Source organism: Kwoniella dendrophila, chromosome 5, assembly GCF_036810415.1.
Source record: "Kwoniella dendrophila CBS 6074 chromosome 5, complete sequence".
NCBI classification, from domain to species: Eukaryota; Fungi; Basidiomycota; class Tremellomycetes; order Tremellales; family Cryptococcaceae; genus Kwoniella; species Kwoniella dendrophila.
The window spans coordinates 1794517-1816048 of NC_089480.1; the positions used below are offsets into that span (position 1 = coordinate 1794517).

Sequence of the window (21532 nt, forward strand, 5' to 3'; positions counted from 1 at the left end):
TGTTTGGTCTGTTGTTGAGAATTTTCAAGTACACCTTCCTGTAAACCAAGATAGACTACCAGACGACAATCACGAACATTTCGTGTTGTAGGACACTTTGCAATCTAGGCGAGACCGGCCAATGGAACCGGAACTACGCGTTCTAGGCTAAATTAACCTACGCGGAAAGTACCCTCCGCACGGTTGGAAATATATCACCCATACACCTTTACCTTATCCTCAAAACACGTCTTTACCGAAAAATCGCCTTTGCCTCATGGTCATTCCTATGTAGCACTCATGCAGGTGACTGAGCATGTTTCGCCGTGCATAATAATGGGATTGGCGATATCGAATATGATGCGTTATCAATCTCACATAACGCTTTTCAAAACAATTGCTCGAAGTAGCTACAAATACATTGTTGTGACGAGTATGAATGATAATTAGATGATTTTGACGACTGTGAATATGATGAACCGTGTATATTGTATAACATCCTTGCCACAACTAATTTTTGATTATGAATGATTATGTTTCTCCTCGAAAGCGAACTCCCTCAATCAAGTGACTTCTTTGGTCAAATTTCTGTTACATCTATCCAACTACACTTGACGATTCTCCACATCCTAACAAAGTAGCAGTTGATGAACCCTAGGAACAAGTAAAAAGATGTATGAGCTGTTGAACAAGGTCCAATACCCGTTTTAGGAAAAGCTCACGGGGTAATACCAGAATGATACGGCAATGATCAAATATAACATCATAAGTACTAAACCTTCCATCCAGCTAAATCAATTTGATCAATGTCAGCGATGGACACCAGATACATTGTTTGTCCAGGTTAGTAGAAGGGCAACTCACTTTGATCTACCATCCGCTAATGTTTGATTGACGATCAATACCGATAAGAACAAAACAATAGATTCGTATGCTGCAAGTTCGACAAATTAGCTGATGCGATTCTGCTATTTCATTCATCCAACTGAACTTACGATCAAATAGCAATCTATTTTAAGAAGACGAGTACAAGTCAGCTTTCTGTGTAGGTGGTTGGTCATAAAGGGCTAGAACTCACGTCATTGGTTTACCAATTGTCCAAGCTAATAATTGAATGACTGGAATGACAAACAATGCTATTTGAATTGAGGAACCAACCTGAATGCGCCAGAATTAGGTCAGTTGATAATTCGATTCCTAACTTCACGGAAATGTCAACTCACAGCGACTGAAATTGACAGATCAAGTTTGTCTTTGACTGATACAGATACAGCAGTGAAGTGTTCTGCAGCATTACCGACCTGTTTGATAGCATAACGATCAGCCTACAGGATATAAATATGTTAGCAGACCTGAGAGCGACTTACAATTGGAAGTAGAATCAAGCCGACCCATTCAGCAGATAAAGAAGGATGAGATTCGACCAAACCGTTAATTGAATCGACTAGGAATTCAGCTGTAACACCGACAAGGACAGTGATTAAAACCATCAACAGCTACACAAGTTGAACAATTCGCATTAGCTTGATAATTTCAATTTACGGGAAGGTAAAAGAAGGTGACATACGATAGTACTAATCACGTTCATTTGTGGAGTTTCCTCATCATCTTCATCTTCTTCTGCTTCTTGTTGAGCTCTTTGAACAGTTTGATTTTCGGGTGTTATAGTTGATGGACCATGTGTAGCAGGTATATTCCCACCTGCATTAGCGATTCCAACATTTGAGTTGGAATGAGCAGTAGAATCTGAATTTATTGTAGTTGTAGTAGCTTCTTCTTCATCTGTTTTTTTATGTCTATGGAAATTCTTGAATTTTAATTTTTCTGATACATTCGTTACCATAGCTTCTGGATAAGCTGTTGATCCAGTGACATCATCATCGACATAGTATGCCTAGTAAATCGTAAATCAAGTGCGATTAACACCCTTTTTCGTAAATCTTGCTAAATGAAATGGAAGGAGACTTACAGCATGTGTATACATTTGGAAAACCAAATAACCCAAATATAAAACCAACAATAAAATAGCAACACCATGTGACATAGCTAATAAATCTGCACCTTCACCTTGAGCTAATTGATCAGCATCTGTATTTGATGTACTTGAACTAATTGAAAAATGGAAAGCTGAAGGAATTAAAACTGCAATAACTGCAATTAAAAGTAATGAAGCATTTAATTGTGCTGCAGTCGATTTTATAGCTTGTTCAGCAAATTTAACACCTCCCGCAAAGAAACACCTAAAATAGATGAATCATGATATGTCAGTACAACTTGATTCTTCGCTGATGATTATGTCTTAACAATCACTTACATTCCTAAAACCAATAAGATATTACTCAGAATGGAACCGACCAAAGAAGATTGTACAACTTGCAATTCACACTAGGAACACGAAGAATAATCAATTAAGTACTTGAGCGGCTGCAATGATATCAAGGCTGAAACATACCTTGATTAAAGCGAGAATGGCAACAATCAGTTCAACTGCATTACCAAGTGTAGCATTCAAAAGACCACCTAAGGTTTGACCTAATCTCAAAGCGGCTTCTTCGGTTGCGAAACCTAGTAAACCGGCTATTGTATTGTATAAAAAACGTTAGTTATGGAAAAATGCAAGAACCGCATAAGTTAAATGTCAACATACCTAAAGGAATAATGGAAATGAAAGTGGTAATGAAAACTGCTGTATCTGAAATACTATCTTTTCCTCCACTATGTTTAGCGAAATATAATGCCCAACCGATCGGTATAAAGACAAGCAAGACGTTTCTGCGAGGGAGGGTATAAGTTTGAATCAGTAAACGACATAACAACGTATACAACCTCGCATGAAAGGTCAGGCGTCCAATATAGTTTAGTATAAAAGCAAAGAGGAAAGATAAAACCACACGAGGAGACTATAACTTACAGCCAAGTACTTGTTATAGCAGCTTTTAAACTTCCCATATAAGTAGGAGCTTTACCAACTTTTTTTGGAGGAGTGAACAAAACAGTTGTAACTCTTCTTACTAAAGATTGATTTGGATCTAATGAAGGATTTCTTCTTGATGATCTATTTGATTCTGTTGTACCTCTTCTAATTACATTATTATTTGGATCATCTAAAGTAACTTGTCTATTTGGTGGAGCAGTAGTTGTTCTTCTTCTTGCACCCATACCACCATTTGGTGTGGCTGTATTAGATCGATTAATTCCTGTTCCTGTTGGCGTATTTGATCTCTCATATGAATGTGGATTTAAAGTTGGTGAAGATGGTGGCGAAGAAGTGAATTGTCCATCTATTTCACCAGATCCAGTATTGACATTGTTAGACAGTTCATTGATATTCGTATTTGGATCAGATGGGAATGATACACGACGTGAATTGGTATTGGAGTCGATGGGATTATTATGAGGGGTAGTTGTAGACATGTTACAGTGAGGATTGTGTTATGTAATTTTTGACAGGAAAGCGAAAAAGGTTGAATAGGTGAATTTAACGATTAGGAAAAGATATAAGGAGATAGATCAGATAAGGGAATGAAAAAAGTTAGTTGTGTTACGATGGATAGGAAAGAGAGAGGGAGAGAGAGTTGTGTGTGAGATAGTGCAAGTAAATAACGTTAGTGATGGTGAGAATGAGGATGATGAGGAAATAGAAGATGAAGTAAACTTACGATTATCGCTCATTTTGAGTAATGTTCCCTTGCAGATGGATATCTGAGTTTGAATATCTTGGCCTGTGCTATTTTTGAAATACAACTTTTCAAAGATGAAAGGACCGTGTGTCTATATGACTGCGAGGATCAAAACACGTTTCAATGCTTTTATGTTCAGATGTAATATTTCGATTTTTGTTCTTTATTCCAAATTCGATGTTGTAATATATCAAAAGACGGTTTATGTTTGACGATTTCTGCTGATGAGATTATCGAATGCAGCTAAGGTCGAATTTCTGATGACAGAGTATTGTTTATCGCTTGTTTGTTTGTATGTATACTGTAGTTAGGTATTGATATAACTAATTGGTCACCCCTAAAATTCTGTGTGTATAGATATATATATATATATATATATATATATTTTCGATGAAGTCTTCTCGAGCGGCCACAATTAGATGAGGAAAATCAATTGCAATTGCCTTCACAATGACAGGCAGATTAGAATGTCGAGTTGAGCAAAAGAAGAAAAAGATTTGTGTTTATTCAATTGTTTTCGTACTTTAACATGCAAATAATATGATGGCGTTGAAAAGCGGTACGATACCCTTAAAAAATCCAAACGTAAATATGATCCACTGTAATATATTAATTAATCGGAATCGTTACCTTATACGTCACTACCGCGAATAATGTGGGGGCAAAAGAGAGTAAATGATGCATCATCCACAGTATAAGATTAATAATTGCATTTATCAAGGTGATGCCTTTTCTCTCAGAACCTCACTCAGATCCACATGCAACTTGGAATATGAAGGGGGAAGAGAGGAAGATAAAAGAGATCTACGAGTGATTCCAACCGAGAGCTGGTCTTTTAATGTGGTAATACCAAGACAATTATGATCTAAAAACAGCAACATACAGTATAAAACATGATCATCGGTGAGAACAGATGTAAAAATAAAGATCTCCTCAGGATAAAAAAGAGGAATACATAAACAAAAAGGCTTGGCGTGGCACTTTGAAACACAATTCTCAAGCAAAGGTAAAAACACCGCCATGCGCAAGTCACGCAGTAACCCTGTTCATGATGCATGGTTGATCATTTGTACTGGATACTATATATCCTATATGCCTGTATCTCTATACAAGTGACTTCAATGCAGAAATTGTCTATTGTTTAAAGGTATTCTTTCAATTTGAGAAGTCTCTTTCCCGCAGCATGGAGGAGTTCTGGGTCTTTGCACTGTGTATATAGTAGGGATGATATTAGCTGATACACGAAATCTGTCCTTATATAAGTTACTTACGAAAGCAAATCTAGCGAATCTTTCACCAATGTTGACATGTTCTTCGCAGTAGAACTACATTGATCAATCAAAGTCAGCATGTATAATTTTAACTATAGGTAATGTATTTTCAGTCAATTGAGCATCGTCCGACTTACTTCTGAAGGAGGAATACCGACGACTTTCAATTCTTGAGCGATCCACCAACAGAACCTGAAATCTTTACCTCTACCTTGACATGATTCAGGTAATGGATAATCCTCTGGTACTTTTACTTTTGATACATCAACTAAAAGGAAATATGAACCTTCAGGTTTTGTATATGGTAAACCAATTTGATCAAAGTATGAAGTTAAAATATCTCTTCTTTCTGTATAAGCTTCTAATTGATCTTCAAAGAATCTCCTTTCCTTAGCTTGTTCTAATCCAATCGCAACAGCTTCTTGCATAGGTGAATTTGTACAGAATACAATACGTGAATGTGCTGCTAATGTTGCTGATGTAAGTTGGGATGGACCGATCAACCATCCTAAGAAGTGAAACGCATTGAATCAGTACGTTTAGGATGGGTATATATAACTCTTGGATTTTCACTTACCAATTCGCCAACCAGTACATGCGAAAGATTCTACAGCGAGATTCCCGTTTGTCAGCGTATGGATTCCGTTTAACCAATATAAGGCACACTCAAAGGGAATAGAAAACTCACTACCAGCAGAACCAACAGTTAAAGTTCTTTCCCACATACCAGGTAAAGTGGCGATTCTAACATGTTTTTTGTTATCATATACCATGCAATCATAAACTTCATCTGCAATGACTAAAACATTCTTTTCAATACAAACTTTTGAAATTTCTGTTAATTCTTCTCTTGTAAAAACTTTTCCAACTGGATTATGTGGTGTATTTATAATAACAGCTTTTGTTTTTGATGTAAAAGCTTTTCTAAATTCTTCAATGTTTAATGTCCATTCAGAACCATCTTTTATACCTTCACCTTCAGGTGGATGTAATGGTACAAAAACTGGTTTTGCTCCTTGGAAATGAATTGATGCGTAATATTGATCAAAATATGGTTCGATACAAATTACTTCTGATCCAGGTTCACAATGTGCTAATAATGCTGCGAACATACCTATGAACAAGTTTATGGGAGTCAGCTTTCTTCGTCTCATATATCAACAGATAAAATGGGTGCGATTGACATCTATGCTCGATCCCGTGTAATATGTGGTCGTAAATGTGCTTCACTGTATCATAATTTGGAATTATATGGAAACTGAGGACACAACTCACCCCCATTAGCTCCAGCAGTAACAACAATTTCTTCATGTTTCAATTCTCTACCTTCTAAATTATCGAATTGTGATGAATAGAATTTACTGATAGCATTCAATAACCTTGGTCTACCTCTTGGATGAGAATAATGATGTGCCATTACATTTTCATCTAAAACTTCTTGATTAGCTTTAGTGATCCAGTCAGGTGGTGACCAATTCATGAATCCTTGACCTAAGTTGATAGCGTCTTTTGGTACGTTTGCGGGACTATATATTGTGTTAGGTGATGTTGTTTATGAGAAAAGCGAGTCTCATCAGTTAAACCACTCTCACATCTCACATCTCACATCTCACATAGAATAGATATAGCTTTACTAAGTCATCTTGAAAAATCAGAAGAAACATCATCACTCACGTGAAAATTGACCATACATCTAATTTGTGTGTAGCCGCATCAAACATTCTTTGAGATTGAGGAATTTTAGCATTTTGTGAAGTAGCCATTTTGTCTGTCTTATTTAAGTTTCTGATTGAGCTGATGCAGATATGTCTATGGGCTATATTGGATGATAATGCAGGGAATATTGATTTCTTTGTGGTATGAGAAAAAGTTGAAATTGATCTTGAAAGCATGCAAGCTCTTTTTCCTATCTGATGATAAAGCAACAAGTGTATACGTCAGTAAAAAGAAAATCGAAATTTTTGGATTCAAACACCCGTTAAACCGTAAGTTTTACAGGTCAAACATACACCCCGAAAACTCACACGTAGTAAGAAGAGCCAAATGTACTAGGTGAACAACCTTCTTTGCAATGTTATGATAGAGGATAAAAGATGAGTAAAGAATAGGATAGCAAGGAATGCTGTTAAAATAATGTTGTCTTTCGATCACTTCAAAAGTTATATGATATGTCGTGCTTAATCAACTTTTCGACTCGGCTAGATGCGATACCACATAAATTGCTTAATTAGGCAATTGTATATCATCGGAATTGTATCCGGAGGCCCGAGCTTTTGATATTCCCACTGTTCATTGTCACTGCTTGCTACACTACTGAACCCACCTTTTTATGTATTCCCTTTACGCGAATGATTTCCTTCTTCTCCTTCTTCTTCTTCTTTCTTCCTCTTTCTCTACTTCCTTTTCTTCTTTTATACTAATTATGAGCTTATCTTTCATACGATAATCTGTGTATGATCGTCTGTATTCTGGCAGCTCACAAAAATATACTTCACCTAATAACCGTCTCATATGTCTCTTAGGAGAATTACTGATTCTTTCTTGTTATCCCAAAGCTCTTTTACTCCTTCGCAATTCCAATCGCAGATTCAAAGTCAATATTACGTTGCTCCAAAGAAAAGAAGGTTAGATAGTTCTGATGAAGAAGAATTGAACCCAGCTCAGATTACTTCCAACAGTACAGTCAAGAAAGAGGGTTTTTCACAATGCCCTGTCAATGTAACGGAAGAAGTAAATACCTCTCCATCCGATCAAGATAATCTCCAAGGTAAAACTCCTGTTAGAAGAAGGAACAGAGGGAAAAGATGGTTATTGACTCCTTCGCCTTCGCCTCCACCTTCATTATCAACTTTGCTACCTGTTATTCAGCCTTCACACCCAATGCAAAATAGTCAAATTGATGAATCACCCGATTTTCCTACACCACATACAGTTGACCAAACATCACCGGTAGAACATATACTAAATCACGATGATAACTTTGAACAATATGAAGAAGATGAATTACTGATAGATGATGATGAACAAGATGAAGAAGAAGATGAAGAAGAAGATGATGACTTATTGATTATAGATGAGGATACTCAATTTCAGGATAACATACTGATCAATGACAATCCAATCACTTCACTGACAATTCAACATTCGCCACATAATTCTCAACCTCGTGTCAGAAGAATCCCGGAAAGCGACGATGCTGCTGAATTCGAAAGATTAATGCAAAGGTATGAAGGTAAAAGGAGGTACGAGATACTTGCAGATGGTGGTAAAAACAACAATGAAAATCAGAAGCAAAGTCAGAATCAAAGTCAGAGTTTAGGAACAAGTCAAACTTCCACTGTATCAAGTAAATCGCAAAGAGAAGTAGAAGATATGATTGATGAAGACCAGCAAAGGAGGTAAGCTCATTTCCTCCTGAAGCCTCTGAACACAAGCGCAGAGCTGACCTATGACTTCAATGATATTAATATTTGCCTGTATAGGGAGAAAACTCTTACTTTCCTTGGCTCCATGGCCACTGATGTACTCTATCAGCTTCATGTATCTCAGTTGATTCTTCAAGCTCGACAGCAAGCTCGAGCATCGAAAAGGAGTTCAAAGAAAAGAAAAAAGAAGTCTCCAGACGCTGACGAGGAAGATGAAGAAGCAAGTCAGGAACTGCTCATTCAGGAAGAAGACGATTCCGATGGAGTATACAACGAAGTTTCAGAAACTCAGGACTTAGCGCAAATGCATGTTGGCGTTAAAGTCGAGCTTAAAAATCGAAAGACTGGGTGAGATGATAGTAGGTAGAAAGTTAAACCTCAACTCACGATTTCTGACCAGGAACGATCAAGTCATCTCTTTCCCTGATGATCCGCTTTCTGCTATGGCTGGTCAAACTGCCGTTGATGCACTCAGTGTGTCGATCATTGTAGCTTGTTCACTCGAGAAACGAGTCTAATAACGGCTTTTACAGCTTGCATAATTCGAATAGTAGCGATACTTTACGAGGCTGTTCTGACTCAGACTGTAGTAACACTCAGGTAAGCTCATACATACATCCCAAATAATTACTGGATAACTCATAAACAGTTACTCTCAGAGATATCTACTACCGCGAGAAAGCGCTATTCAAAACACAAGCTGTGGTAGACAAAGTAGGTGGACGGTTCGGATAACCAGGAATATGCTTTTCGGATCCAGCTTACCTGCAGTCTAATTTTAGTATGTGGATGATATCGTTGCTACTGCCGGACTGAAAAGAAGAGATTTTTGCGTTGTAAGCTATTCCAACAGGCTTGCGCTAGACAGCAATTTCAGCTTACGATTTTTTCTCAACTTTAGTGTGCTTCAGCTAAAGGCCTCGTTGCCGCTACATCAATGAAAATCATCCGTAGATCAGGTGAAGAACTGGTCCTTTCTTCCACCATAGTACGTTTCATTTCCTCAACTCAGGACAAGTATACGAATAATCGTGCTGACTAAGCCACACTGTAGGCAACTCTGATTGACCCTATCGAACGTATTGGTAGACTGGAATCTCAACACCCAGTGAACTGGATACTGGTGGTAGAGAAAGATGTTAGCTGATCCATGTCTTCATCTTCAAGGATGATAATTTGCTAGCTGACATTTACATCGTGTAGGCTGTGTTTCAAACTCTCTGTAGCGCCAAGCTACTAGAGGATGATAGAATCGGCTCGGGAGTGATGATCACTGTAAGCTGCCATTACCGGTCCAAGGACCACATGTTTCTCGGCTGATATTGAACACAATTTAAAGGGTAAAGGTTTCCCCGATTTAGCTACCCGACAAATTCTTCATTTGCTTGGAAATACCTTCCCAAAGTAAGCTTACGTTTGGCCGAACTCCTTGAGCTACACGAGCTTATATAACATATAGCGCAAGGGTACATGCCTTGGTCGATGCGGATCCTCATGGTTTATCTATACTTTCAACCTATACATTCGGATCACAGAACACTAAATTCTCTCATGAACATGCTGAATTACCTCTAGGAGATAGGATAGAATGGTTAGGTCTGAGAGCAACTGATTTTAAGAAGTACGTAATGTCGTGACACGACAAGTCGTGGTAAGACTGACAACGGATTTATCACTTCTAGATTGGGTATTGGGTATGACGATTTACTACCTTTAGAAAAGGTGGATATCCAATTAGTATGTTATTGCGCTCAGCTGGATATGAAGGACAAGTTATGTAAGCTAATCCTATAATGGTTATAGGCCATGAAAATGATCAAAGATCCTACTTTACCTATAGAATGGAAGTGAGTTAGAATACATATTCGGATGTTCTTCTATTGCTCCGTTTGACTGGGAGAAACGTCCTAAGGAATACATGATTGACATAATCTACATCTTTATCCTAATAGACGAGAATTATCGCATATGTTACATATTAATCGTAAAGCTGAAATCGAAATTATATTGGACTCCAATTCCGAATATGATCAACATGATCTACTAGATGGTTTATTCGACGATGATCATCATGATGGCATGTACGGTTCCAGTATTCCAATGTGGTCAAGAGGGAAAGAAAGAAAAAGTAAACTGGTTGAATATATCGTAGAGAGGATTCTCGCCTGAGACAACGCAAGCGATGTAATGAAGAATGGAGATGTCATATGGGTTTCAGAGGAGTACATCATAGAAGCTGTAAAAGAGATACTGAAGCTGCTCGTGTTAAAGAAACAAGAAAGAAAGAAAGAAAGATAGCAAGCGGAAGTAAAGGAATTGCAAATTGCTCACATAGTAAATCTGCAGTTTCAGATTGAAAGATGGCATGTAACAAGCCGATGGATCTATTATATTACTATGTATTGTCAGATTGTGTTACTCAACTATGCATATATATGTATTCACAAGCGTCCGTCGATTATTTCATAGATTTTGAGATTTAATTCACTAATTAATAATCAGCGATTAAGCCATTCGAACAGTAATGTATTATTGTAGTCATGAGTATCATACACTGTGATTGCATATTGATAACCTGCAGAATCTCACTCCTTGGTGGATTATAGGTAAGAAGTATATACATACATACATTTGAATCGGTCAAATGGGATTTTCTGACTATCCGACTGTGGATTGTAATGGTACTCGAATTGTCTTCACAAAAAGGTCTAATTCTAATTCTAATTCTAGAATCTGATATGCATGTCACGGAGTAGATATCCTAACCGGAGGTAAATCCAAACTACTATCAAGATTTTGACTATGTGGTATATGTATAGCTTCAATGACATTCGGTAATACTACCATTGCTGTGTCTTCCGCAGATAATGTATCATTGTGGTCTTCAGCGTTATTATCAAGGTTCGAACTTGTGGCTTTAGGTTGAACCATAGGTAATTTAGGTATACCTGCTCTAGTTGTAAATACTTCAACAGGTGATTCTGGATTTTGACTTGATAGCTGTTGAATTGTATCATGTTGCGGGGCAGCAACTGAACTGATATTTTTGGTTAACGATGATAAGGGTGAATTCACAGGATTGGAATTTGAAGTAGTAGAAGTCCCAGATATTGATTTTGATTTGGGTTTATCAAGTGGAATATCATAATCGGGTCTTTTAATACCAATTTCTCTTGAACTTTGAACCACTTCATTAGGTATCCAATTTGAATCTCTTTTAGGTAGTTGGTATGGATAAGGATATGGTATAGCAGGTTTAGCTATTGATTTTTTCTTCTTATTATCATTAGTAGTGAAGTTGTCATTGTCGTTGGTATTGGTGTTATCATTTGTTGTTTTATTCGGTGATTTCGTTCTTAAAGATGATTGAGATGTGAAAGTACTGGTAATAGGTGAAAATACTTGAACGTTATTGGGTGTTTTAGCAATTGGTGATGATTCACTTGAATTGTTTAAAGAACTTGAGATTTTATGTTGATTTTGTTCGTTGGTAGGGGTAGTAGATAACGAAGACGGTGCTGATTTTTTCAATTTACGTGCTGTTTTACCTGATAGCTGTATAGCCACAACAAGTATTGTCAGCCATCACCTTACCATGTATAAATAGAGAGATTAGCTAGATCAAGTCTAGCATGCAGAACAGGTTCATACGATGTAAAAACCCATCAAGATATGTACGTCAAAGATGAATATAAATATCAACCCACCGAATTATCCACTGTCCAGTATCCACCTTTACCACCTCCTTGTTTATTTGATTTCTCAACACTAACAAAACAATCATTCAATGATAGATTATGTCTTATAGAATTCTGAGTTCAGCAGTTACTATATCATCAGCTTACACTGACCTCACTTGGAATATCTGTTGATCGAACTAGAGAATGCTCACCCTCCAAGTTTGGCCTGCGGTTTTATGCCATGGCCATCTTTCTTCAAACGCTTGATATATCTGTACTATCCAATCAGCTAGATACCTATCAACAACAGGAGTCGGTCTAGCTTACTTGTGATAAAGTCATTTTTCCTCTCGGTGAAGCAGCTATGATTAGGCGAATAGCTTGAACGTGAGTTATATCCGGTTTATAAGCTATAATCAGATACGGATGATAATTTGAGGATTAGCCTCATTGTCGGATGGTCAAAGATTCTGCATAGTATTCTGGCAGCCCAAAAAATATCCTCTTAACCGTTAAGGGAGAATAGGCCGAGTGACAGGGATGAGTATTGATATGAGACGCAGCGATGGATGAAAGGCACTCACGGTTTCCTTTATAGTCAAAACTATAAGGTATCAAATCGCCTAGACCATTTGGTAAACCACCTAATTCTTCCCATTTTTTCCATGCACCTTGACTTATAGTCAAATTTCTATATTGGTAATCTCCTTTCTCTCTACCTCTATCCTTATTCCTATTATTCCAATTATCGTTCTCAGAATTGTCTTTACTGATATACGGACCTTTTCCTTTCCCTTGTCTGTATCTAATCAAATCCGATCTTGTATATGTGAATTGTTCTTGCTTGACATTATTGTTGTCGTTATTGTTTATAAGTGATAAATTATTGGAGTTGTAATCAGGTAGCGAGCTTGGTATATCTAAAGTTTTAGTTATAGATTGATTTGGTGCTGGATAAGTTAATGGTGGTAATTTAAAATCTTTATCTGAGAATGGGAAATTTCTGTGGACATGTTTTGAAATTGAATCGTCGCTGGTAGAATTGGTATTTGATGAGGGAGGTGGTCCAGGTCTCCAGAATAAACCATTTGACTTGATCTTAGGTTTGACAGGGATATTGGATTCATCTTCAACTTGTTTACTATTCGAAGAAGAAGAAGCTGAGCTTATTTGAGCAGTTGAACTGGTATTAGGTTGATTCGTTGACGAAATAGCTGTTGCTTTGGCAGTCGCATTTTGATCGCTTGAGTTTTTGGTCTTTTTAGTTGGTCTCGCATCTATATCCACCATATCTTGATCATCTCGAGGATGTATCCTCTTATCACCACGGTGTCTTTGATTTATTGTTGCAGGTTCAGCATCTTCGTCGGGTAAAAACTCATCTAAACTCTTACGAAGATCCGAAGAAGGGATATCCATGTGTGATGGAGATAATTTGAACGGATTAGACATATTATACGGGTATGATAATCTTGACAAAGAATAGGTAGATCTTGACTATACGTTATTTCACTACCTGTTGATTATGTTGAGGATGTCAATACTGATATTCTTCGTAGACAGGAACGATAATTGGTGCAACTTACTTAAGTTCAGATAGCTAACACCAACAATCATGATCCGCCAAAAAATGTGTATAAATTGTTTAACTTTGGCTTATATAGGGTATTTTTAAAGTAATGCAGGTTGATAGAAGTTTGAAATCCGATGTCAAGCTCTATGTTTGGTACGTCTGTGCTGTAAGTAAAAACATGAATGATTCGAATTTGTGCTTTGATGATCTATACCCAACGTACACAATGCGTGAATATCGTTGATAAAGTGTGGGCTGTTAACGAATATTGATTTCCCCTTTCCAGAAAATTAAAGATAAGAGCCAGTTTATGTTCAGTACTATTGTATATGGTGAGCGAAAAGAAAGTGGGAACCACTTCTTTTGAGGTATGCCAGAGTAGCTGGCGAAACTTTGCACATAGATGACTAGAAGTGCTGCAGACAACACAATAATCTGGAAATTATGGTTTTTTGGATCGGAAATTTGATTTAGTCCAAAAATTTTCAGTACAGGGTAAAAGATGTTATTGAAGTACCTTTGAAAGTCGGGGATGTTGTTCCAAAATAGCATACGTACTTGCAACTTGTATGTGTCTTTCCAATTTAATGGGTAAGGTCAAGGTTACACAATTTTTGATGGATGAGAATGGCTTCAACTCGCAGAATTATGAATCCAATCTTGGTTCTTGCTCAAGTAGCTTTGCATTTCTATGTGAAGTATGATACCCCAACATACCTTTTAATACGCTGAGATACGGAATCTTCTGGAACAACCTATTGCATCTATAATATGCGAGGACTTTTTCGACAGCTCGGGGTGATCCTAACTAATCTGACACTCAATCATCCTAGTTGGTAGCCTCCTTCGGATTCCCAAAGAAAAAATAGTTGAAAGTGGAATCATCTAAAATCAGGTACATGTAAGTAAACAAGAAAGAGCCGCATTGTTGTGTATCCAGTTGAGAGTTTATCTGACAACCATCAAACGGCAACCAAAGCTAAGCTGCCAAAATGAAAAAATTCAGATGTATGTTGTAGTTTCGCTATTCAACTTAGCCAGGATCGACATTTTGGGGTAAGTGATCCATGCGTTTTTAGGATTTTAGCGTTGTTACTTTTTGAAATTCAGGTTGTTTGTCGATCCAAAGCTCACTCGTAGTGTTTGTGATATTGATTTACCGCCGGTATGTTTGTTTTGTTTAATGTTCGATTGTTTGGTGCAGGATGTTGAGTCGAATAGCTACCCGTCTAATTCTTCAAAGTACAAGCTGAGTATGCTTTTGGTGTCGCATCTTTGATATTTTTTCACTTGATAATACCTTTTGAGCGCAAATTCTGTCGTGTTCTAGCATCATAGAACCTCATAGTATACTTCTTCAAGCGATCAGTGGTTGACCGTAGCGACAACATAAGTGCACCATGTTATACTTGTAAATCATCAGACGAACGTGCTTCCTTTACCTCACCTCGAGCTTCCCATCCAATATGACTTTTTTGATCCAGGAATTCGAAACCGATGTCAATGCTTTATTGACACCTATCCACGCGAAGTAGGAGTGAGCGATTTTACCTGTTTTCGACGAATCGTAGTTCGAGCATCAATGCTTGACTGTCGTCATTTCGTCGGATGATCGAGACTAGCGTTACAGTAGAGTTGCTTGTATCAAATCGTTTACATGTACGTGCACAGCATTGATCATTTGGTTGTATGTTAAAAATGACGAAAACGGGACCAAACATATATATCAAGTCTTGGCGTTGAGGGAGACACGTGTAAATAACCTAAAGCGGTAATATTCCTGTTCATTGGGATATTGGTTTCAGTCTTGGCTATGGCCTCGTGATTGTTACCGTTACCATCCGATTTTACCATAGATGTGTTACTACTACTTTTCCTTTTCATTTCAATTCTCATAACATGCCTTTATACTTTCTTTTGATCGGTATCAATTACAGCATCATTCTTAGATCCCCATTATTGTGATACTGTACATACAGTAGTCGATATTAGCCAAGAATTAACCACATTCGGTTCCAACAAATCCTCGTCATATCAGAAACAGAAGAAGACTTGTACCTTACCTCGCGTGAGGGATTTAATTTTGTCTTAAGGAAAAAAGGAGTGCGTTACTTTACAAACGAACCCTCTTTACATACAACTGAATGAGGGGCGCCTTGTACACGGGAAAATAAAATAAAAAAAGCCAAGTTCTTGGCGTTGAATTAGGATCTCTTATAATTGCATCGATGCGTGTACTGCAACATATACAATCTTTGCAAAAAAGCTCTCTATAGCTGTAGGCAATAGCGCTTCTACCTCAACTCCTTCTACCTCTGCAGTCAGTCTTTTCGAATTGTTCACAATTACTTTCCTCTCTTTATATTGACGACTTTCCTCATGATATAGCCATTTTCATATCATTTTTTACCCCAGGTCACTCATTATCTCAAGCCATATATCATCATCATCCTTGCCAAGACTCAACCAGTAACTACTTCTACTTTGGGAACCTTTGTTATCGATCAGAAGTACATTTATCCGATATCATATTATCAGTAACTTGGCACCGCTTTTCACTCAACCTTTCATTCTTTTTATATATATGCTATCAACACCTCTTTCATCAAACTTCATTCGTCTCACCACTTCCGACTAAACAGGAATTCATTCATACAGCTACAAGTAATCATTACAACTGTGCTTCGGCGACAGCTGTGCAATCCATTTGCCACCATCCTAATCAGATAAAAAGCGGTTTATCTCTCCAACAAACATCCCTCTTCCTCCCTTTCTTCCTACCGCTTAGATATATCATCAACAATGGCTCCTCCCGCCCCACCTCTCATCATCACCACCGACCTAGATTCTACATCCCCTAATGGTCAACCAGAATCTCACAATGAAACACCTCCCGCTCTAGCACCTCCCATAGATGCAGAATACTCTCTCCAAACAACTCAGCAAAATCCAATTACTCCACCTCGAGGTCGAAGTGGTAGTGTACCTATAAATGGCCCTTCACATCTTTCACCTTCACATGCGCATTTACACCCAAATCAAAATTCCCATTCACCCACTCCATCTTGGTCATCAGGCTTGACACCTCCATCGCCAACTTTGACAAATTCTTCAGTCCATTTCTCAGATGAAGCTGTTACACCAACTACTCCCGTTCCTAGAACTACTCTCGCCTTAAGAGATAATGAACCTACTGCAGAATCAGGTATGGAAACCTTAAAAGTGATTGATCAAAATGATCCTCATCATCAACGACACAATAGAGGTTGGTCAATCGGTACTTGGTCTTCTGATGCTGGAACTGAAGAGGGTCATGCAAATTTCGGTAAAACAAAAGAGAAGGATGCGCTTAGTAGAATGACTACAGGAACTACCGCCCATACTAAATCTGAAGACAAGAAAGAGAAGAAAAGGAACAAGAAGAGCAAGAAAGGTGAAGCAGAAGGTGAAGAAGATGAGAAACCTGTACAACAAGCTCATTTAGATCCTGACAATGACAACACCGATCCAACACCTTTTAGAGAGAAACCCTCTCGGCTCGCTATGCTTGTTGATCCAAAATCGCTTGACGATTTGGAAAAGATCGGCGGTGTGGAAGGTCTCTTACAAGGTCTTGGTGTAGATGGAAAGAAAGGTTTACTTGTTGGCACCAATGAAGGTGCAGTGGAAACTGGTGCACCAAGAAGTTCTTCAGCAATGCCAGGTGGTAATGAGCCACAATGGAGAACAAGTATGGATGATAGAAGACGTATCTACGGCAAAAATGAACTGCCCGACAGAAAAAGTAAGAGTCTACTACAGCTCATGTGGATCGCCTTTAAGGACAAGGTCTTGGTGAGTGTTATATATATCTTATGATGGATATTTAAATTGTGCTGACTAAACCTTTCATATCATAGATCTTGTTATCCGTAGCTGCTATTGTATCTCTTGCGCTTGGTTTATATCAAGCTCTCGGTACTGAACCTGAAATAATCTACAACGACGAATGTCCTTATCCTGTTGGATGTAAAGAGCCTCAGGTTGATTGGGTCGAAGGTGTAGCCATCGTTATTGCAATTCTTATCGTTGTTATGGTTGGGTCTGTCAACGATTGGCAAAAAGAAAGACAATTCAAGAAACTCAATGCTCAACGTGAAGATCGTACTGTCAAAGTCATCAGAGGCGGAAATGAAATGGTTGTCAATACTAAAGATATAGTAGTTGGTGATATTTGTTTACTGGAACCTGGAGAGATTTTGCCTGTTGACGGTGTCTTCTTACGAGGTCATAATGTTAGATGTGATGAATCTGGTGCCACTGGTGAATCTGATGCTATCAAGAAATTTTCATACGAAGAATGTATAGCAGAGCGAGACAGCGCTCAACCCGGTGATAAATTGAAAAAAGATTGTTTCCTTATTTCTGGTGCCAAAGTACTCGAAGGTGTAGGAGAATATGTGGTTATCTCTGTCGGTACCAAGAGTTTCAATGGTAGAATCATGATGGGTATGTTGAACCCTTCAGATGTTTGGGACAGTCCAATCGATATGCTAACCTGATCTGCTACAGCTATGCGAGGAGATTCTGAAAATACTCCTCTTCAAATGAAACTTAACGCTCTTGCCGAATTGATTGCCAAATTAGGTTCCCTCGCTGGTCTTACCTTGTTCTCCGCCCTTATGATCCGATTCTTTGTTCAACTCAAACAAGACCCTGACAGATCTGCCAATGACAAAGCGCAATCTTTCATTCAAATTCTTATTATCGCTGTCACCCTGGTGGTTGTTGCTGTACCTGAAGGTTTACCTCTCGCTGTTACACTTGCGCTCGCATTTGCCACCAAGAGAATGACAAAACAAAATCTTTTGGTTAGAGTATTGGGATCTTGTGAAACTATGGCAAATGCTACTGTGGTCTGCACAGATAAAACTGGTAAGCCATCAAGCCAGTCCTAGGCAATTCGTTAAGCTAATTGTCGTCTTCAGGTACTCTGACTCAAAACGAGATGACTGTCGTTGCTGGATCCCTCGGTGTTCACGGCAAATTCGTCAAAAACCTCACGGATAATGCGGCTAGATCCAACGCCAACGATGTCGAAGGTGAACAGGTCCGAGACGATTTCGCTTTCGAAATGGACAACATCAATGAAGTTGCCTCACCCGAACTTACAAGTTTATTGAATGAAGCAATCTGTATCAACTCAACTGCATTCGAAGACAAAGATGAAGATGGAAACCTTGGCTTTGTTGGAAGTAAAACTGAAACCGCTCTTCTTAAATTCGCTAAAGCTTCAAATTGGGCCGATTGGAGAAAAACGAGAGAAGCTTATCCTGTAGCGCAAATGATTCCATTCAGTTCCGAATTAAAAGCTATGGGTGTAGTTGTCAAAGTTGGCGATAGATATCGTCTATTCGTTAAAGGTGCTAGTGAAGTTTTAACCAAAAAATGCAGCAGACATGTTGTCGTTTCTGAACATCGTCAAGAAGGAGATATTGATGTACAAACTGCTGAGTTCACTGAAGATACCACCAATAATATCATGAAGACCATCATATTTTACGCCAATCAAAGTTTAAGAACTATCGCTATTTGTTATAGAGATTTCGAATCATGGCCTCCAACTGGTTTTGACAGTAAAAGTTCAGAAGATGTACCATTTGAAGAAATTGCAAGAGATATGACTTTGATTGCTGTTACTGGTATTGAAGATCCCCTTAGACCAGGTGTAAGGGAAGCAGTAGAAAAATGTCAACGTGCAGGTGTAGCTGTTAAAATGTGTACTGGTGATAATGTCTTAACTGCAAGATCTATTGCAAATCAATGCGGTATCTTTACTCCAGGTGGTGTAATTATGGAAGGTCCACTTTTCAGAAAGGTAAGCTGCTTGTCTACCAGTGCAGGCTCTGTAAGCTGATTTTGGGTTATTTTTAGCTTTCTGATGCCGAAAGACTTGAAATTGTACCTCGTCTCCAAATTCTCGCACGGTCTTCTCCCGAAGATAAACGTCTGCTTGTACATACTCTGAAAGGTATGGGAGAAATCGTCGGTGTAACAGGTGATGGTACAAACGATGGTCCTGCTCTTAAATTAGCCAATGTCGGTTTCGCGATGGGTATCGCGTAAGTCTCATGTCATCAACGCACATGAATATGGCTGACATTATTCTCACTAGTGGTACTGAAGTCGCTAAAGAAGCCTCTGATATCATTTTGATGGATGACTCTTTCAAAAACATCGTGCTTGCTATCATGTGGGGTCGATGTGTCAATGATTCAGTCAAGAAGTTCTTGCAATTCCAAATCTCGTAAGTCATCATCATGTGATTTTACTTTCTTCTGCTAACCTTATGTGTAGTGTCAATATTACCGCTGTCGTTATTACCTTTGTCTCCGCTGTTGCATCTTCAGAAGAACAATCTGTACTTACCGCCGTTCAACTTCTTTGGGTCAACTTGATTATGGATACCTTTGCTGCTCTTGCCCTCGCTACCGACCCTGCAACCGAATCTTCATTGGACAGAAAACCAGATAGAAAGAATGCTCCTTTGATCACAGTTGAGATGTTCAAGATGATCTTGGTACAAGCTCTTTATCAAATCGTTGTTTGTTTAGTACTTCATTTCGTTGGTCTCAGAATCTTAGGTTTACCTTCGACCGATCAAACTCACACAGAGTTAGGAGCTCTAGTCTTCAACTGTTTCGTATTCTGTCAAATTTGTGAGTAACATGCGTGTATCTGAATCGATTATATTAGATATATCAGCTGATACGGGTTGCATCTCTCACAGTCAATCAACTTAATTGTCGTCGACTTGATAGAAAACTCAACGTACTTGAGGGCTTCTTCCGGAATTATTATTTCATCGTTATTTTCCTCATCATGGTTGGTGGACAAATCTTGATCATCGAAGTTGGTGGAGCCGCTTTCCAAGTTACAAGATTAGGTGGAAGAGACTGGGGAATTTCATTGATTATTGGTGCAATTTCAATCCCTATCGGTGCTATTGTCAGATTATTACCAACAGGTCCATTCGAAAGAATGCTCATCAAATTGCGAATATACAATGATCCAAACAAATTACCTATTGTCGTACCTGAAGTTGAAGATGAAAAATACGAATATAATCCAGCATTTAACAAGATCAAGGATAACCTTTCAACTTATGCTAATATCCGAGGTGGAAGACTGAGAGCTAGTTCTATCGTAGCCAAGAGTAGATCAGCTCAGTTGAAAGAAGCTGATATACAATTGTGAGTTGTGATACGCCCTACAGATGCGGTTCCTATAACTGACGTTGTCCTCTGTAGACCTTCATTGTTAACTATGGTACCTACCCTTATCGCTGGTACCGTTGGTGCTGGAGCACACTGGGTACATCAAACTGGAAATGCGACATTATCTAATCCCGCAGGATCAGATCCATCAAGATCTACAGCAGAATTATTCCAAGGAAAAGTTCAATTACATCCTCAAACAGATAAAAATGATCCATTATATACTAAATTCGGTATAACTCCACCTTCACCTATATCTGGTAATGGTCCTGCTTCTGTACTTCCTACAACAGGCAGAAATCAACGAGAAAGGGATTTAGAAAGAGGTGAAGGTACTCAAGAGGTATTGAGATAAAACAGTAAACTGGAATGTGATAGAAAGTAAGAACGCAAAGATAGTGTAGCTATGTGTAGAATTGAAATCCTCCTTAAAACAAAATAATTATATAAGCCTATATAGATAGGTTTCTCTCTTATAGCGTTTTCGTATACCCATTCCACCCATCCGTTGTATATAGATTCTCATAGTTCTGTCTTTGTTTATAGATAGTTTGATATAGAGTTTTCATTTTTATAATGACAAAAATAAGAGATAAACAAGCTCAATCATGTACTCTTAGTTTGCATATTACTTGGCACAATTCTGTACGGGTGAAGTCGAGTTCAGT

The 21532-nt window shown here is 38.3% G+C and overlaps 5 protein-coding genes across 5 annotated transcripts; 2 read left to right on the forward strand and 3 right to left on the reverse strand.

Moving 5' to 3' along the window:
- Positions 1-576: 576 nt before the first annotated feature.
- L201_004493 (calcium/proton exchanger) lies at positions 577-3393 on the reverse strand (the record flags this gene model as incomplete). The annotated part of the gene is made up of 13 exons (XM_066220235.1): positions 577-633; positions 702-768; positions 844-913; positions 975-988; positions 1058-1137; positions 1203-1280; positions 1347-1475; positions 1547-1873; positions 1949-2219; positions 2294-2364; positions 2432-2556; positions 2627-2751; positions 2891-3393. 13 exons carry the CDS (start codon positions 3391-3393, stop codon positions 577-579), a joined length of 1917 nt encoding a protein of 638 aa, XP_066076332.1.
- Positions 3394-4800: 1407 nt separating this feature from the next.
- On the reverse strand, positions 4801-6693 carry L201_004494 (uncharacterized protein; the record flags this gene model as incomplete). The annotated part of the gene is made up of 7 exons (XM_066220236.1): positions 4801-4866; positions 4931-4984; positions 5068-5438; positions 5508-5537; positions 5619-6044; positions 6206-6456; positions 6605-6693. The coding sequence occupies 7 exons, from the start codon at positions 6691-6693 to the stop codon at positions 4801-4803; spliced, it is 1287 nt and encodes a 428-aa protein (XP_066076333.1).
- A 748-nt stretch (positions 6694-7441) lies between these two features.
- L201_004495 (uncharacterized protein) lies at positions 7442-10524 on the forward strand (the record flags this gene model as incomplete). The annotated part of the gene is made up of 14 exons (XM_066220237.1): positions 7442-8328; positions 8413-8703; positions 8756-8829; positions 8889-8955; positions 9015-9069; positions 9138-9191; positions 9257-9343; positions 9410-9493; positions 9559-9630; positions 9695-9759; positions 9815-9976; positions 10038-10092; positions 10159-10202; positions 10308-10524. 14 exons carry the CDS (start codon positions 7442-7444, stop codon positions 10522-10524), a joined length of 2214 nt encoding a protein of 737 aa, XP_066076334.1.
- A 576-nt stretch (positions 10525-11100) lies between these two features.
- L201_004496 (uncharacterized protein) lies at positions 11101-13487 on the reverse strand (the record flags this gene model as incomplete). Its single annotated transcript, XM_066220238.1, has 5 exons — positions 11101-11910; positions 12063-12167; positions 12248-12307; positions 12363-12445; positions 12620-13487. 5 exons carry the CDS (start codon positions 13485-13487, stop codon positions 11101-11103), a joined length of 1926 nt encoding a protein of 641 aa, XP_066076335.1.
- Positions 13488-16410: 2923 nt separating this feature from the next.
- L201_004497 (calcium-translocating P-type ATPase, PMCA-type) lies at positions 16411-21219 on the forward strand (the record flags this gene model as incomplete). The annotated part of the gene is made up of 9 exons (XM_066220239.1): positions 16411-17442; positions 17508-18096; positions 18160-18522; positions 18576-19465; positions 19522-19709; positions 19763-19894; positions 19945-20306; positions 20378-20840; positions 20898-21219. The coding sequence occupies 9 exons, from the start codon at positions 16411-16413 to the stop codon at positions 21217-21219; spliced, it is 4341 nt and encodes a 1446-aa protein (XP_066076336.1).
- Between the last annotated feature and the right edge of the window lie 313 nt (positions 21220-21532).